This window comes from Montipora capricornis, chromosome 9 (assembly GCF_036669925.1).
Source record: "Montipora capricornis isolate CH-2021 chromosome 9, ASM3666992v2, whole genome shotgun sequence".
NCBI classification, from domain to species: Eukaryota; Metazoa; Cnidaria; class Anthozoa; order Scleractinia; family Acroporidae; genus Montipora; species Montipora capricornis.
In genome coordinates this window covers 7500271-7520270 of record NC_090891.1, presented here as the reverse complement: position 1 = coordinate 7520270, position 20000 = coordinate 7500271, and the positions used below count along the sequence as shown (strand labels likewise).

The 20000-nt window shown below is 38.6% G+C and overlaps 1 protein-coding gene across 4 annotated transcripts in view; it reads left to right on the top strand.

Moving 5' to 3' along the window:
- The first annotated feature begins 11077 nt into the window (after positions 1-11077).
- Positions 11078-20000, top strand: part of LOC138016239 (uncharacterized) — a 53503-nt gene continuing 44580 nt past the window's right edge. For 3 of the 4 annotated variants that reach the window (XM_068863412.1, XM_068863413.1, XM_068863410.1), the window contains exons 1-2: positions 11078-11245; positions 17963-18235. In XM_068863412.1, coding sequence (XP_068719513.1) covers positions 11129-11245; positions 17963-18235 — 390 coding nt within the window. In that variant the 5' untranslated portion in view covers positions 11078-11128. The remainder of the gene's footprint in view (positions 11246-17962; positions 18236-20000) is intronic. The other variant, XM_068863411.1, reaches the window with a different exon arrangement.

Sequence of the window (20000 nt, the reverse complement as noted above, 5' to 3'; positions counted from 1 at the left end):
CGCTGTTCTTCTTTGCAACTAGACGCTTCGTCAGCGTAAACTGGGTGCTCTATGGTACATGATACACAACTACACAGCGCACTGAGTTGGGTGGTATTGCAGGCACGGAAACTGGATTTTCCAAAAGGTAATGTGGGCTTGCGGTATATCTAAAATTCTCTATGCCCTGACAATACCATTATGTCCAAAATTAAGCCGCTTTCACCAAATGATGAAATATAAATATTATTCTACACAAAATTCCGAGATGCCAATGGTTCCTTAAATACTGATTCTATCTCTTCCCTTCCAGATGATAAAAGGAGTGAGTCGTGCTGTGAGGGCTAGACAAATATAAGTTTCTTTTAGATTAGAGGAAACAACTAATTATTTGAGTACAAAATGCAAGAATCGTAAGGAACTCCAAAATAAGAAATTTATGTCACCAAAGCGTGTCAAAAACTAAAAACCAAATTTGCGAATCTATCGAGGGCAGCTTCCATTCAACAACTGTTGTTTCTTTTCTTCTTAGACAAACGTAAACTCGCATTTCACGCTCTAAATATCTTACTCTTCTATCAATCTAATCAAATGTTGACCCTAAAGTCTAGCTTCCGCATAGCTTCCCTGCGCTCTGAAACGGACACTGCTGAAGCGTTGTTTCAACTGCAATAACATCTTCGAGATGCAAAAGCAATTCATGAACACATTAACCTGAAGTATGGCAAGATATAAACGTAACGAACACAAAAGCAATGGAAATGGATTCCAAATAAAAAGCTTTGGCTACCTGAATGATTTTGGGTTAGACTGAAGCGACAGACTGTTGAAAAATCCAAAGTTATCGCTTCCCATGCTCATTGGCAATGTAAACACAGTGACTGTGTAATAATTCGAAATATGACAAATCAAATAAATCAACATATTTTGGCTAATTTGCATATTTGCATATTTTAAAAACTCGAATATCTCTGGAACGAAAAGAGATATTTGAAAAAAGTAAACAGCATTTTTCTTCTCACACAGACTACGTGTTTATGTTTCAAAATTGCTTACATAGGAAAGATGCGATTTTCGTCAGAGTAACCCTTTAAGCCAGAATCATTTCAAACACAAGCCATCCATGAAAACAGAAAAATCTCAAGAAAATTCTTAAAGCCAGAAATTTCATTGAAAGAAACAACACATTTCCTATTAGAAGGAAGAAAAAAAAAACATTTAATTGCGCGCGTGCAAAGAAGCTGTGACACTCCGTGTGAAAAACCCGATACGCCGCAACTAAATAAATATCCCACCACTAACCAGTGTTCATGATCAAACCCTATACTGAAGAACCCTTTCCTTGAATAATGAAGCAAAAATTCTGGATAGAAAACTTTTTCAAATAATTCTTGACTAATTTTTACCTGAAGACTGTGCAGAGTTGAATACAAATAAACAACAGATCATAGATCCACTCAAGGTGTTCGATTCCTTGTATTAAGGCTCCGAGTTTTTCCATGATATCCATTCCGAAATAGTAACCCGAGAAATTTCCATTTGGTGTCAGTGATGTACATAACATAACCATTTGTAAAATATTAGAAATGCCAGCCCTATTAGCTCACTTCATGATATCAGACGGCGAAATATGCAATTGTTGTAGAAGTCCATTAAGGCCGGGACACACTAGGCGACAAGTCGCAGCGACATGTCTCTGCGACAAGTTGCTCCATGTGTACTACTTGCAAAACAAGTCGCTGCGGGCTACTACTTGGTGTTACGGTGCACACCCCTCTCGAATGAGGGGGAATGTGAACTAGTTTTCTAATTCAATATGGCTGGCCATATGACGCTCTATCATCGGTTCACTTATATTTTGTCGCAGCAACTTGTTGCCGGAAGTGTACACACGATGCGACAACTCTGCTTTCGCTAATTTTGTCGCTGCGATAAGTCGCACGAATTCAAACTGGTTTGAATTCGTGCGACTGATCGCGGGGACAAAATTCTGCCGCAGCGACAATGATTTTCATGAAATTAACAGTGTCACGCAAGGCGAATTGTTGCGGCGACTTGTCCCCGCGACGTGTCGCAGCGACTTATCGCCTAGTGTGTCGCGGCCTTTACTCGTCGCTTTCAAGATGCGATATATTTATTTTTCGTCGCCCCTCTTGTTTATCCAATTGACGTTCCATTCTTGAGCTCCATAAGGATATATTTTGTTTAAAGATCCACCAAAACGCCATTCGCGTTACAATGACTTCGGCACCATTGCAGGTTAATTAATATTCTACTGTGTCCACTACGTAAATCTACGCATTTCTACTACCCCCTGAAACCGACCAAGAATACACACAGAAGACTCTACGCACAATGACATTACTTAGCAGGAGAGTGACAGGAAATATTTTCTCGACACGGAAAAAAATAAAGGAAGAAAGAAAACAAGAAAGAAAAGAAAACCGATAAATCCACTCATTTTCTGACTGGATTGCCTTGTGGCAATACAACAGCTGGACCTGGGACGACGCCGAAGATAGAAATAAACCATCGATAACATGGGAGCAATTCAAGCAGCACGTGGTGCCAAACGTCTGCCAGAGGTTGGCAAGCTGTCAACCACAACAATTCAGGCAGAAGAATGACGAATAGGTCGATGAATTTTTAACTCGTTGCGGTAATCAAACTTCGAAACGTAGATTCAGAGACAAGATTGAATCAAATAAGCGACTTATCGAGCATTCATCATTGGAACCAAACACAAGAAAATTCAGGAAAGGTTACTGGAAAAAGGCGAACAACTTACTGTAGACGAATCCATCAACATTGCCAGGACACACGAAGCCACCACGTCGCAACTTGAACAGCTTGAGAGCGAAAAGAAACATATTAACGCCATAAAGGAAACGTAAACAAACACAGCAGCTACAAGAAACCGATGAAAATGAAATGCAACAACTGCGGTCTTGATCATCCCCTGAGAGCCCCGGGATAGGTCCCCAGCATGTGGACCTAGATGCATGAACTGCCACATGGACAACCACTGGGCGAAAGTTTGCCATTAAAACCCCCAAGAAATGACATCGATAAGAGGCCGACAAAGAAATCGAACAAATTCCAGACCACGCCACCTCTCGAAAAGCAGAGATTGGCGAAGCAAAAGATCTGTAAGTAGAAATCGCAAAGACGCAGACGAAAGAGATCTTAGCGATCAATTTGAATTGATCACCTTTGAATCCATCACAGTTGATGCCATTGCACCAAGAAATCGACCTAAAGACGAAGTATTCGTGACTGTGGAAATTGATTTGCACAAGGGTAGCAACCGCCCCGCAACACTAAAGGCCAAATTAGACAAGGGAGCTCAAGATTACATACTGCCCGTGCGACTGTACCGCCGAATGTACACAGAATATCTCACACCAGATGATTTTCCTATTCAACAGTCGACTACAATGTTCACAGCATATGGTGGGGATGAGATAAAACAACATGGTAAATATGTGATCACATGTGAATTCAACGGAAGAAGATTGGAGGCAACCTTCTTCATCACAGAAACAGAAGGACCAGCTATCATCGGACTTACAACATCTTTAGAGCTTAACCGCGTCACAATGAACTGCTCTCTACAAAACAGTCTAGTGCAACACACTGACCGGTCATGCCAATGAGAAAAACGTACTAAAGAAGACTCGGTGAAACAATACTCGGGTTGTTGATGGAATTGGAAATTAAAAGGTTAAAGCCACACACTGTGGATCTATCAGTGACCCCGAGTTGTCCATGCTCAGCGATGCGTTCCACTGAGCCTGCGTGAAGACATAAAACGCGACCTGGGTGACATGGAGTCTGAAGGGATCAACATCAAACTCAAAGAAGGCGAACCAACTGCCTGGGTGAACAGTCTGGTATACCGCAAGAAACCCAGTGGTCAACTGAGAATATGCCTTGACCCACAAGGACCTGAATACAGCAATTCGCAGAGAACACCACGTCATCCCTACCTTAGAAGAAATTTTACCAAAGCTGGCCGGTGCTAAAATTTTCTTCCATTGTGGATGCCAAATATGGTTGTTTGATCGTTAATCTCGATCTAGAATCAAGCTACCTCACCACATTCAACTTGTCATTTGGCCGTTACAGATTTTTGCGAATGCCCTTTGGCTTAAAGATGTCCCAAGGTGTTTTCCAAGCCAATATCGATCAGACTTTCGAGGGGTGTAACGGCACAGTAGGCATCGCCGACGACATCGTAGTCTATGGGACGTAAGAAGAAGAGCACGATAAACACATGCACGAGATGATGGGAAGGTGTACATCGACGGGGCTAAAGCTTAATTCAGACAAATACATGATTAAACAGAAGAAGATAAAGTTATACGGTGTAATCTGTAGCGCAGACGGGATCCAGCCACACCCGGACAAAGTCTCAGCCTTGAAGAAGATGACACCCCACACCAGCAAACAAGAACTTCAAGCATTCCTGGATTTAGCAACCTACATGGGTCCTTTTATCCCCAGCCTTTGGACGCTGACGTAGCCTTTACGAGAAATACAGAAATAAAATTATCGGTCCTTTGGTTGCAGTTCCCGTGGCTCCTTGTGCTTTTCTCAGTCAGGACCTGGACCTCTTCAGTCTATTTTCCCGTTCTCTCTCTTTTCGTCGTCATCTTCTATGAAGCAGAAGGAGTAATAGTAGGCCGTGGAGAATTTCTTTTTCCTCCGTCATTTTGGAAAAGCTGCCCGTCCCATTCTCCAACGAATTTTTTTTCTAGAGCTAACTGCGCTTGCCTATGTCACTTCTCGTATGTTTATGAAACATCTGTGAACTTCGTCATGCTTATTCTTATCAGTTTATGTTTATGCTTATGTCGCAGTGTAAACCAAGCTTGAATGTTTCCTCAAGAATACTCAGGTCAGTCGAAGAAAATTATATACTTGTGCCATCAGCAAACAAGTGAAATGTTAGCAATCTGGAGGTTGAAGGTATGTCATTTATGCAAGGGCGAAATAGCAGGGATCCTAAAACACACCCTTGGGGAACACTACAAGTTATGGGGAGAGGTCGGAGTTATAACCATTTACATGAAAAAACTGCTTTCTATTAGAGATAAGATTGAAACCATTGAATAGCATAATATATATCGTTTACTTTAATTGAAACTGTGTGTAGCGTAATGCTATTCTAATACAACTCAATTGAATCTTTCTTCGTTGATTTACCGAGCGGAATTATTTTTCGTGTGTGTTGCTTTCACACCGCACTTTTCATAACTACCGGAAGAAGAAGTTGAAACGGAATTCTCAATTTTTCCACGATGCTCTATTCGTAAGTCGATTTTCAATATTTTCCAAATTCCACTGCCAAAGTACTTTGCAAGAGCAAAGGCAGACAAAAACATCTTTCCCCGCCGAAAGCTACGTTAATTGCGTTGTTATACCTGTGGTCAGATATTGGGCAGCAATGGACATCCGTAGAAATGCAAATTTCACCACGGAGACGAAGGTAAAAATAGGCACGCATTGCGTGCGTGTGGTAGTGCAGTAACATAGCCCTTTATTCCATATTGTTAACGGAGCTGCGTTTTGTCTTCCAGGAGATTGAAGTTGTCTGCGCGTAATATGTAGCCCTAATAGTACATGATATTGTTCTGGTATTGTAAATCTCTTAGTTAAATAGCCCCCTTAGAAGACATATGGTTACTAGTAAAATACTAAACCCAGAAAGATTGAAGAGAATAAAAGGGAATCGAGAAATATTGACTTCGAGCTGACATGTTGATCATTTTCAAGTTCCCTCACAACTTCTTTTCAACTATAAAAAGGCTGATTTCAACAAGCTAATACTTGACTTGTCAAATGCTAAGTTAGATTAAGCACTTAACCATGATGATATTAGTTCGTGTTGGTCCACTTGGCTGAACATTGTTTTTAAATGCATCAACGATAACATTCCAAGGGTTTCTGCTAAGAAATTGAGTTCTCGTCCCTGGATTGATGCAGACATTATCCATTTGTCGAACAAAAGAACACTGTTTGGTGCAAACTTCTCAAAAAAATCTGGAATTTAATATAAAAAAAAGGTGCGTAAGCTTACAAACCAACTGAAAAATCTGGTAAAGTCAAGATATCATCAGTACATATATGATGTGAGGCGCGGAGAGGGAGAGATGAGAGGGAGGCGCGGTGGCCTCATGGTTAGTGTGCTCGACTTCGGAGCGAATGGTCCTTGGGCAAGACACTTTACTCCCTCGGTGTCTCTCTCCACCGGGGGTAACCCTGCGATGGACTAGCAAGCCATCAAAGGGGGAAGTAGAAATACTCCTAGCCGCTTCATGCTACAGAAACCAGGGATAAGCTCCAGCCTGATGGGCACCTAGGCCTGTAAGCTGACTTTACCTTTTTTTTTTATGTGATGTGAGTTCTGACATGTATAAGAACCCTTGCCTAGAACTGTCAAAGGTCTAGGTTTGGAGGCAGTCACTCCAGAAGACAAAGCCAATCTGTTTAATAGGTATTTTTCTCTGTGTTCAACCAAGAGGATTTTCCTCGTACCTCACTTGATAGTAATCCTTCTCTTAATTCTATCCAGATTACTATTTCAGAGGTGACGGACATGCTTTTGAGTCTTGATGTTGCTAAGGCCATGGGTCCTGATAATCTTTCCCCAAGGATCTTAAAGGAGTGCGCTGACGTACTCTCTCCATCACTCTGTGATATTTTTAACAAGTCACTGTCGCCTGGTTCAGTCCCCTCAGGCTTCAAAGAGGCTAATATCGTTCCCATCCATAAGGGAGCTTAGTTACAAATTATTGTCCAGTTTCTCTCTTGAAATGGTTTTCGAGCTCCCTTTTTGGGCACTGTCAAATAGAAATAAAGGTAAGAGGGGTTTACCATCCGTATTTAGGGCAGATTCTCATGACATTTCCGATCCAAAGGAAATAGCTTATCTTTTTTGTAAATATTTTACTAACATTGGCCCTTATATAGCTAACAAAATTCCTGCATGAGAGAAGTGTGTCGCATAGTTCTTTTTTACCCCCAAAACTACTCAATTCAATATTTCTAGAAGTTGCAAGTGAGGAAGAAATTATTGAAATATGTGCTACTTGTCGTTCAGGTACTGCTGTAGGTCATGACAACATTTCTATGAACTTAATTAAAGATTCTATTCATAAAATATTTTTTCCTTTTACTAGCATTATTAACTTATCCATCACCACTGGTATTGTACCAAATCAATTGAAAATTGCTCGACTCGAGCAATTTTAAATTGATTTGGTATCCCTTTATTTAAATCTGGTGAAAAGGATATATTTACAAATTATAGACACGTGTCTGTTTTACCCGCATTCTCTAAACTTCTAGAGAGAGTAATGTACAATCGTCTTCTAAGGTTTCTCAATGTTTGTAAGATTCTCTCTGATAGCCAGTATGGTTTTCGCAAACATCACTCCACTGCTTATGCTCTTTCTTGTTTGTATGATAAAATCACTTCTCCTATGGAAAATAAGGAATATACAGTTGGTATTTTTATAGACTTGTCTAAAGGCTTTGACACCGTTGATCATCATATTCTAATTTCAAACCTAGAGCATTATGGTGTTCAAGGCACCGCACTTAGATGGTTTGAAAGCTATCTAAGCGGTAGACACCAATATGTGGAATTTAATGGTATCATTTCGGTGTCTTGCCAGATTAAGTGTGGGGTGTGTCAGGGCTCTATAATATTAGGGCCCCCTCCTCTTTCTGCTCTATATAAATGATCTGTGCAATATGTCAAAGGTGGTGGACTTTATTCTTTTTGCTGATGACACAAACATATTTTTTCCTCACAAAGATTTTAATTTACTTTCTGAAACCCTAAATTGTGAAATGTGTAAATGAAAAAAAATCGAATTTTATGGTTTTTAGACCACGCCAAAGGAGGCAAACACTTGATCTATCTATTCAAATTGACAGCAATAAGATTGATTGTGTGAAAGAAACAGTATTTCTGGGTGTTATCCTTGATAAACATTTGTCATGGAAACCTCACATTCTTAGAGTCTCCAGGAAAATATCAAAATCTATAGGCATTTTTTATAAGTCAAGTTATTGCCTTCCCAAAACTTCCTTACACTGTGTTTGCTATAGTCTAGTTTACCCTTACTTAATATATTGTATTTCAGTGTGGGGAACGACAAATCAGAGTAATTTAAGTCGCGTTATTATTCTGCAAAAAAAGGTAATAAGAATAATATCTAAAGTTTCTTTCGATTCTCACAATGATGTTCTTTTTAAAGAACTGGAGATTTTGAAATTCTCTGACATTTATTTATACCAGATAGGTAAACTTATGTAGCTATTTAAAAGAAGTTTACTTCCTAACTATTTTCGTGATATGTTTACTCTTGCAAGCCAGTTACATTCGCATTATACTGGAAATTGCAACCTTTTTTGCATACCTCCCTGTCAACTAATATCCGAAACGTCTCAATTCGGTTTCAAGGACCTTTGTTTTTCAACTCGTTAAGTCCCGAAATATAAAACAGTGAAAGCACCGTTTGTTTGGCAAAAGACATAAAAAATCCTTCTTTCTTAGTCAAATATACTCTTTGTTGAGCTACATACTTTTTTTCTTTTGTTTTTAAAATAGTACATTCTATATTTTATGCTGTTCCCATAATTTCATGTAATTTGTATGATGTACCCTATGTTGTCAGGAAGCCTATAGCTCATAAACCCCAGCTTCTATATGGGTTTCCTTGTCATTACCACCTTAAACATTTGTAGTCTATCGTCTTTAAGTTATTATAAATTTCTACTGTATTGTGTTTTTTTAATGCGGTTACTGATAAATAAAATGAATGAATGAATGAATGAATGTCAAAGGGTTGTGATAGAGGGTAGTTCTTCCAACTGGCTTCCTGTAGTTTCAAGGGTGCTACAAGGATCTGTTCTTGAACTTTCTCATTTTTGGCTTTATATAAATGACCTCTCTAGCGTACCTTCGTCAGAGTCAACCCTCGCATTGTTTGCCGATGACTCCAAGTGTTTTAGAAAAATAAGCACTTAAGAGGATCGCTTGAATTTCCAGCAGGATATCTCTGCAGTCAAGCAGTAGGGTGAGTCTTGGGGAATGTCATTCAATTCTACTAAATAAAAAATTCTTAGGATATCAAGATCTTTCAATCTTGTAATCCATCCATATCAGATGATGGGGAATATTTTGATTGGTCCAGTAGATTCTTAACGTGATCTCGGATTTACGGTTACAAGAGACCTCAGCTGGAAAGTGCATATTGACTCCATCACTAAAAAAGCGAATCGTTCCTTAGGTTTCATAAAGCATACCTATGGGTTCAAGGCTCTCATGCAAGCTAAAAAGCTAGTTTATGTTTCAATGGTACGTAACAAGTTGGACGTTAGGATCCCTGTCTGGTCTGCCTTTCACAAGAAGAACTTAATAAAAATTGAAGGAGTTCAGCGTAGGGTTACTAGGTTCATCGTACCTTCTGACAGACTACAAGGGCAGACTTGTCTCCTGTAGTCTCTTGCCTCTTTCTTTGAGGCGAGAAATGCTAAATATTAATTTCCTGTTCAAATGCAGACAGGAACTTCACTCGCTTGATCCTTCCGACTTTGCCAATGAATTCCATCCTATGAGGCGCACAAGGAGGTCTGACAAGGGGCCTATATAGACTTTACCTTTGTGCAAAACTGAGCCGACCTTTGGCAATTCATTTTTTAACCGCGTTGTGCCTTCATGGGATGCATTAGCAGTCGAGCTGCGATTATGTACTTCTTTGAGTACTTTCAAGCGGCTTCTTAAAAAGCATTACACAACTATTTTTTGAGAAACAATATAAAACATCGAACACTTGCCCCGGGGCCCAGACTGCAGACTTAAATTTGCTTCTTTATTTTGATTATAATTAATTAAAATCTTTTTTTTTAGTATTATTCATAGAGCTTATTTATATGTGGTTTTCACCTGTCCAGCTTCTCCACAGCATTGTAATTTGATGGAAGTTTAATAAATAAATTAATAAATACCACTTTGTGCTAGAAACATATATATTGAGCGCCGAAAATTCTATTTTAACGCTTGAGGTACAGATTTTGTTAGCCTCCTTTGTGGGAAAAAAAAAGATATAAAAGTAAATATTGATACACGGTTCTTAGGAAGAGCAGAAGGACGTTTTCAGGAAGCGTCGACCGAGGAAAAATATTTTGCCATAAGCAACAAATTTGCGACATGAAAACAACATAAATTTTGAACCGAGAATATAAAAAGTTACCATCAGCGAAAGAAAAAGTTGGGAGATTTTTGCTACGTTCAATTTTTCTATTGTACATTTGGCTGCACAAGTAAATCGCAAAATCGAAAGTGACATCAAATTCAGCGGGCGCCGTAATCTACCGTGCGTGTTTACAAAGGTTACATCTGTGTCAACATAATGGCAAGATGCCGGGGTTTTTTTTGTAATTTTTTTTTTTTTTTGCTTTCAAGTGTTATAAAGTTTGACAAGAAATGTGCGAATTCAACACAAAGATCACAATCGCGTAATTCTTGAGGTTGACCATTGTTTCTAAAAAGTAAAAAATTTACTTACCTAGACGAGGTTATTTATCCCAGAATAATTCCATCGTTTTGGAAGTAGCAGCTGCTGTATTATTTATCAGCGTCACAAATTCTTGCCGATTTTGGGGCTCGTTATGTTGAAACTTTAGCACGCTTGCGACAGACAGGTTTATTTTTGTGATTTATGCACGCGCTGCGGGCTTACTGGCATCACGGACACTCTTAAACTCCCTCACTCTTACAATCTGGAGACATAGTGTGTAGTGCACTTACAGTACCACAAAAACGCAAATCTTGTTTTCATCATATTAGAGACTAAGTTTACTCTTCGGGCCAAATTTCACAGTTCTTGCGACTAAGGAAAATAAAAACATAGCTTTTAAACTGAAGTGGTCGGATACTGGGAAACATACTATATTTTGAAAAAGAGAGAAATGGTGTATGCAAATGCGGGCCGGGATGACGTTAATTCATTTATCGCCCACAGGTATTGTTGTCTATATATTAGCTTGCATAGGAGAATTGTCACGAAGCGCCTAGCGGGAATGTTCAGATGCTCCGGTTGAGTGAACAAACTTCCTATGGCCAGTGATAAAAATGGCGGTTGCCGGACATTCTTGTGTAACAAGTGCACATTTCTTGCACTTTCTTCTTGCTCTCTCCTTGGAATGTAGCATGACATTAAGAGCTTCTTCTTCGTCGCTTCATGATGAGGTGGGTTAAGTTGATACACGTTAATGTTGTAAATGCACGTGAAAAAACACGGAGCTCTACTAAACTTGAATATTTCACCCCCGAGTTGAATTCTCAACAAAGAATGCGGAATGAATCGTAAAAAAAAATTGAACTTAGTATTAGTTCTCTCGTTGTAACCGAAGACAAAAGCTGCTGACCCATGTAGTTACGACGGCTTAGCTGTTTTATTGGAAATACACTTTTCATCCTTTAATCTTTGAGCAATGTTCAAAAGCCAATATTTCACGTTATTTAACTGTTTTGTGAATTTGTTAAAATCAAACGGCTGGCTTTGGACTTTGTGAAGTGAGCTGAATGTGATCAAGGGGTAGAAATGATGTACCGTGACTTTTATAAGTTGACGACTTGCTTAGAGAGCTTTTGACCAAGTGAAATTTTCCACAAGGTTAAAATTATCACTTCAATATCAGCAGGACGTTGATAGCATCGTTTTTGATATAATATTACAAATAGAAAAATCGTAATTAAAAAAAACAAATAATAAACGTTCTTCAAATGTTGGACCCTCAATTCAATAAAGGTTTTTTTTTTAATGTGAAAAGTTGTGATGAAGTAAAATTTTATATCCAAAAAAGACTTTGTTATCATTGTGATGCAATCAACTACCCACTGCTTCCACAAATTAAATTTAATAAATGCAAAAAGTGCATACTTAGTGATATTCTGCCAGGATTTTAAGACACCGTTATGTTTTTACCAGTTCTGTTCCATCATGCCCATGCCATCAATGTCATCTTTCGAATTTCGTTTGAGAAGGACTTTTTGTGCTTTGACAGGTCTAAATCAGAAGAAGTAGACAAGACAATAAAAGCATGTCGATTGGTCACTTCGATGGCACGGCGATCAGATATATTCTATTAAAGTTGATATTATTTGTTTTTCTACACAAAGCAACAGAAAAACATTCGCTTGCTCTAACTGTTATCCTCAGCTTTGAGGAAGTCGCCTGCTTTCCTGATGTGCAGTTGTTGCCGTATCTGTTTCTTCTTTCAGTATTTTGTTTGCAATCCTTAACATGTTAATTTAAGAAATGGAGAAGTGATCCTCGTACTTAACTGGACAATTTATCTGGATCACTTCTCGATTTTGTATATAACCTGGGCCGCATTTCAAATACACATTTTTAAATTTTTATTTAATTTAATTAAACCGATGGAGAGATCTCTTTATAACTTCGAACATTTCTGTCTTATCTCCTTTCTTAAGAGCTGGTTTGATTGTTTTTGCAAATGGGGCGTTCGTAGCTTTTGGTCCAGTTAATTTTTGTGATGTTGCTGAGGTGTCTACGAGATGTAATGGTTTGTTTCAGAAAAATTGAGTTAGCGGTGATTGCCTGATAAAGTGTCCGAGGAAATCGGCCTGTCAGTCAAAATTTGTTGCTCCCTTTCGTAAAACAAAGCGGAAAGAGCCAACGATCTGTTTTCAAAAAATCTGGAAACTAGCGTGCAGGAGCTTGGACGGGATTTTCTGTTGTTTTTAAAAAAAAGAGCAGAAAGACGTTGTACCTGAGCAGCTAACACTTAGAGGGGATGTTTTAGCGGTCCTTCTCACAGGAATTGGAAAAAGCTTCATATGTGTGAAGGAGAAAATGAGTAATCTCACCTTTGAGAAATGTTATCAATACATGACCAGCTAAAAAGGCTGACGTATAAGGGCTCACGGAAACCTTGGTTGCGGGCTGCCTGGCTGGAAGATGTATCCTTTGGGATGTTCCAGCTAGTTCTCGCATCAGCAGAAGACGAGCTGGGCAAGGCATTTCTCAAGGCGGTGAAACAAGATTGTCAGCTATCATTGTCGACGACTCGCGTGCAGTAAAACTTGGACAAGGAAACGCTAACGGTAAGTTGAAATCTCAGTTCGATCTTGTAGATTTTTCCCTAGCGAATTAATTGTATTCCTGCCAATGTTTACGCTATGATTGCTTGGTTGTTGACACCAAACGCGTGTTTTGGGAATGGGAAGTTTCAAAATGAGGTTGATTGCATCCCCCTTCGCTTGCTCTTTTGGCTTATTTTCACCTGTGGAAAGAAGCTTCTAAAATTCACCAAACCGCCGGCTACGCAAGCTATTGGCTTGTTAGAGAGGTACTTCACAATATCTCGTTTTACCGACACGCTATTTATCTTAATATTTTCTGTTGTCGGCGGTAGAGGCTCTCGCTCGCATCTCTTCTGGCAGCTATCAGGGTTTCCTCATTGCCTGAAATTGTCACTGTTCTTTGTGTGGAGATCTCTGTGTGCAAAAAAGTGTCCACAGTTGAATTCATGTAGGTAGGATCGTGTACTTTGGAGGTTGTCTCTTTAGTTGTCATAACCCTTTTTCACCACTATAAATGGCGGACAAATGTTGGACACAAGAACTGACGAGACGCGTTTCTTTCTATGAGAGATCACTGCTTGAATAGAAATCAAATCACAACATTGCCTTTTGTAACCTCAGATACGCCAAGTACGCTAAGGTACTCGTCCGCCATCTCTTGTGACCGATATGCCTACGAAAAGAGGATGGCATAGGCCTACTCTGGAACCTTGAATCGCTAAAACTTAAGGCCACTAAGAAAAAAATGCCCAAAACATCAGCCGACTTAAGGCGACTTAAGGCGATTTAAGGCCACCTTAGACAACTTAAATTGCTTATTCTACTTACGTCACAAAATATTAACTGATTAAAAGTCTCCCTATTTCTTTTCCAAAATCAGAAAAAAAAAACTATGAAATAATAATATTTCACAGTTTTTAATGGCTATATGACAGTGTCAAATGTCTATGCCTGAATGCCACTAGAGCTATAAGTTGCTGGGCTGGAATAAAAGTAACCACATTAAATAATTAGCAGAATCTCGGAGATGAACAAAGAGTTTCTAACAATCTGATTGGTTGATTGGTTTCCTATAGAGATAATAATATGATTTTGTATTCACCGCACTTGCTAGTGAATATAAAGCAAAACAAAATGGCAGGGCTCCCGCAGGCACTCGAGACCTTTACAACAGAAATAAACTGTGTCGATTATCAATTCTCTGTTGTTCAGCTCTGAAGTTATACTCACAAAATTATTCATCTCAGATGTACACTCACTTTACTTTTGGCAAATAACTGTAAAATATAATGAAAACGAAAGTTTGGTAAATTATACTCCATTCCAATGGCATGAAACAATGGTTGATCCTTTTCGGGAATCCAACCAATAAATGTTCTTCTACTGCTTCAGTTAGGCAGAACACTCCAATATAACCTAACAAGTACCGTATGACAAGGTGTTTCTCAATGAAACGTCTTTTCCTGAGTCATTGTTGACACTTTATAGGCTCTTCCTCTATCCGTGATCATGAACAATTTTTTGTCCGCCATTCATTCCAGCTAGTGTCCATGTCTCTATGTGTAGACTCGCGTGAGCTTGAGTCAAGTCAGGTGACCATAACATTCTCAGGGTAGCCTTTCCTCCAGAGGTACATGCAAAACGGCCGATGCTAAAAATTACATGATGAGGCATTTCTACGCGATCGATCGGCACAATACGGTTTTCAAGGAAGAATATTGTGAGCTTTTGTGGTACAGTTGCCATTTTTATTTCTGCATCAGATATGAAAAATATACACCCAGCACGTACATATAACACTTGTCCTACACGTGAATTTATACGGATTTCTGGCTTACTTTCCTGGCACATAAATGTAAAAGAATTTCTTTGAGCTTTCGGTGTGAGTTTATTTATCAATTACCCATACACCCTGACAAAAAGCAAATTAGAGCAAGTTTCCTCGGAGTTGTGGAGTTTAGTGGATGTGCAGTGTTATTTATATCGTGCATTATATTGTGCATTTGGTTACAAAATATGCCATCGAGATTTGGAATTTTATGTGGCGGAATAACACATAAAGGTTGTTTAATCCATTCTGCTTGACTAAATCATGTATTCTTGTGAAGAGCATCGCCATCAAGAACTCGACTAACTACATATATCGAGCAAAATTGCATGAAATGCCTAGAGTGAGACTTCTCAACCTTACAATACACAATCATTTTCCTATGCCTTTTCTTTAGTTAAAGTTAAGCTTACATCAGTATTACATCTAAAGTAAATCATTTCAATTCTTGTTACTAAGCTTAAACTAGTTTTGGTTATTTAATCAGTTATATTTGTTATTTAAATTTGCAAAAAGTTTTAAGGCATCTTATCACTGCCGGCCTGATGGGCCTTCTGGCTCCTAAGCAGAGACTTTTCTTTACTTTTATCACTGCTCCTCACAAGCAAATAGCATAATATCTTGCCAGAAATAAAATGTGTGGAGACTAGAATCTTGTTTGTGGTGTCTTCATTAGAGCTACATGTCGCAAGGCAAAGCTAACAAAAAGGCTTGTAACAGATATTTGGTGAGGGCTTACATGTCTTTTGATTCCTGCAAACACTTAGATGTATCTCTGCTGCATGTTCCCTTGTGTGTTCTGGCCTCTTCTGTGTGTTATGGGAGTAGTTCGCCAGGCTCATCAGCACCTTTCAAATGGTTATTAGGAGGCAACCCTCTACCCACCCATTATTTTTGTTGGAAATTAACCAAGAGATAATTACATTAAGATGCCTCCCTTGATTTCGCTCTACTTTATTGATTCATTCCCAACTGTATTAGGCTAACTTTAAGGTACGTTGTGTTTGTGCACTTAAGGCGACTTAAGGTCTAGAGTAGGCATGGGTATGGCATAACCAGCCTCAGACTCTGTAGAAAGGAAGATCTTCGCTTGCAGATTATCGAGGTAAAAAAAAACTGTACTCTTCAACTAACTCAAATTGTAATTGTGTCAGATTTGGTAAAGGTGTTCAAGGCGCACCGGATGCCAGAACTTGTTTCTTGAACTCTTCCAAAACGCCCCCAAATGGATGTTAGCTATCACCACAGATAAGTAGCAACTCATGATAAATTGGTGACCTTCGAACGAAATTTAGACCTTCAATCTGTCTTTCGGTGAGGAAGACCCGGTTCAGCCTCTAGTTTACGTGACACAGCCTGAATAGCTTTTTCCATTGGAACGTTAGCACAATCTCTCTCTGTCTAGCGAGAAAATCCATCGCCCACGTAGAAAGACACATTAACAGCAAAAGCACGCCAGGTAGAGAGAACCTGCCCACTTGTCGTGTCGGTGTTGTGGTCTGTCTTCTGTGGTGTATCATGGTTGGGAGGGTAAATGCTCGGAGATATTAGCTACACCAAGCTACTCTAAAAATCCGAGGGTAAATAAAGATATATGATATGATATGATATGATTATGCAAATTCATAGCTAGTGGACATCATCACCTTAATAGTGCACAGCTTGGCCATGGAAATGTCATGATCCGCGATAACAAATTTTCACACAATCGTGCGATTGTATGACAGACATTGCCGAAACACAAGGAGACAAGATTGTCTCGGCTGTAATTACCTTTTGTGGTGACCGCAGATGAATATGATATTGCCCGTATTCATGTGGGCAATTGTCTCAAAAACGTTTTAGTTGTTGGAGGCAACTTTTGAAGTCATCTCGTCATGGCCTCTATATGGTTATGAAAGCCTGGACCACCAGACTTGATAGTATAGTATAGAGTTTGTTAAAATAATAATTTACATTGCAGCCAAAAGACTGAATTGCATAAGTAATAACAACTATGAATAAATATTAACTATAAAAAATATGAACTAACATGTAATAAGATAGGATGTACTCTACTTGAACATGTGATAAAACATGTGATAAAAAACCTTTGTTATAGACTATTGTGTAATTAAAATATCTATATGAAACGTGAAACTTGCTCATAGCTGGTATAAAAGTATTCTTAAACCTGTTAATAGTTAGCGCAAAATTGTGCTTATGTCTTAATTGTACTTATGAATGTTCCTCCGCTGCAGTAAATGATGTAACCTATTTGGTGGATTTGCAATGATATTATTAAAAAATATTCTACAGAGGTCAGTTCTTTTATCATATAAGAAACTCATGTTAAATAGCTCTAGGTTCTTGTTGTAACTGTTCCAGGTGAAATAATTCAGAGCGCCCTATTTTTTACACGTTCTAAATCGTTAGATAGATATTCTGAAATAGCATTATGGGACATTGGCAAACAATACTCTAGAATATAACCTAATTAAATCTGATGGTGATACTTCAGCTTTGTCGTAATAGTACTAGAAAATAAAGACCTTTTGCCTTTTTAATGGTGTTGTTAATATGATTGTTCCCTTGGAGTTTATTTAAAGTAGTGACACCTAATATTTTAGCATTTTCTACTATGCAAAGTTCTTTTGTAATAATTACAATAGGGTCAAATTCACTTCTAGCGAATTTGAAGTCTATAATTAATTCTTTACACTTCTTAGCATTCAACTGTAGTTTGTTCATTGTTGACCAAGGTTCTACTTCGGCAATAGCTTCCTGGTTATTACTGGTAGTGTCCTTTGGGACTATTTCAGCCAGGGTCGTATCGTCGACATACTTCCAACTGGAAACGCTTGGAGGATTTTGGTCATTTATCATTAAAATAAATAACCACGGCCCAAGTTTTGTGCCTTGGCTTAAAATGACTTGTTGCGTAAGTTTATTTGCCTGGTTAGCAGAACACGAATGCACGGATGGTCAGGGAGATCCTTGGAAGTAACAGTGAGGGATTTAACGAAAACTATTCCCTTCTTCTTTTTCAGGCAAACCCTGTCCGTAAGACGTATGCCGTTGGGGACACAAAGAAATTAAGTTTTAAACCAAAAACTGCGGATAGAGTTGAAAACAGCTATTGGACATTAAATACATCATTTATTTTACAAAATGATGCTGATTTTGCCATCGGATCCAAGGTTAAAAAAGGAAAGGAAACTTTTTGGTTGAAGATTAAGAATGCGGATAGAAATAACTCAGGACTCTACTCATTTATGATCAATGGATCTGTTGTTAAACAGTGGAGAGTGTATGTTAAAGGTAGGTAATGTACTTCAGTTCAGAACAACGTCCAAGTAAGGCCTGTCTCAATCAGCGCATTTTCTATTTAGCAAGAACCAGAGTAACAAGTTAATCAGATATTTGGTGTTGAAACTTGCAAGTTAGTGAGTAAAAGATTGGAAAATTCCAAGACATCTAGTCTGATAAGAAAAATGGTTCCATATTATTTATCTGCCAACACTTTTGCAAGGAACACGCTTGTTTGACACAAACAGACGACCAAAAAAATAAAATAAAGAAAGAAAACGTGTGAGTGCGCTTAATTTTTCCTTGAAAATATTTTCATGACAACCTAATACATAGATTTAGCCAAGCCTAAAAGCGGAGCTCCCGGGTTGTTTAATCTTACTGGCTGTAAGATTAGTGAAAATAAAAGCCTTTCAAGTTGTCCGCGTTTTGGTTTTTCCGGATATTGCTTAACTGTGTCATTTTCTTCACCCGAAAAACCGATATCGCATGAATCACGAGATGAGTGTGATATCGGTTTTTCCAGCGAAATTTACTGTCGAATTTACCAGTTAGGCATTAATTTTTCCTGAATCGCAAGAGTTTTAATAGAAAACAAGCAAATCCTCAGCAAGCGAACGGAAAAGGAAGAAGCCATTTCAGAGTCGACTGTCAAAAGTCAGCGAATAGGAATCATGCTAAATTAGAAATCACAGACGTACAATAGCTCGTGATGTGACAGATCGTCTTTGTCGGTTCAAGGTCAAAAAAGGACTTTTATTGATGTACGTTATTCCACTTTATCTCTGAAAACGAGATCATTTACATTTTGATGTATTTCATTGAAACACGCCAGCTTGGCTTGGAACCAGAATCGGCAAGAAAGCACAAACTTCAAACAAGATCTGCAACAAATTACCCGTAAGCGCTCTAAACAAACTTCTGAAAACACAAGCTGGTGATATTTCTCCTTACTTTTACGAGAACTCATTGCGATTACGTGTTTATAACCTAAGGGCAATATTTCTTGTCAGTGTCGAGACACATCGAAAAACAGTTAGGCAAACAGAGTAAAAAAGAACCTCTTGTTCGCTCGCCTTTTAAATTAAAGCCAAACAAACCAGCAAACAAATCAATTATTTCTGTCCAAAAAGAGCACAGATGATTGTTACTTAATTCCAGTTGAGAATAAGAATTTGAGTCTCATTCCTGAACAAAGGAAAAAACGATTAAACCATTTTTTTAAAAATACGTATCCACTGCAAATAACTCACCCGTGGAAATAACAAATGGTTTAGTGTCCTTGACAAGAATTTGTGGAGTAACTTCTTCCACCAAGTTTGAGCCATTACTGGTGTACCGTTTTGTGGTTCTCGTTTTCTTTCTCTCTTCTTTCATTTCTGTTCTTCTGTCATAGGCCATCCAGGCATCTTGCAACCTTATAAGATTCAAAATTTAAAATCTTGAGATAAGACTTACGCCAAAAATTGTAATTCAGAGCAAAAAGCAGCACTAAGCAAATTAAAAATAAACACTTAGCTTTAAGTTTATATCCCTCCAATGCTTGACTTGAATAACTACGTAGCCACCAGTGTGTCCTGACCACAGCTATAATATGTCAATCCTGGGTTGAAACCAGCGAAAATGCGGGGAAAAAAAATTTCAAACCGTTTTGTACCTGAGCAAGAAAAGCGTCGACTGTCAAGAGCTTTTGTTGACGTAACATCACAGTGTAGCCGCGTCGAGCCACAGAAAGAGCGCGAAAATTTAAGCCTTGTTTATGCTCAGGTATGAGTGTCT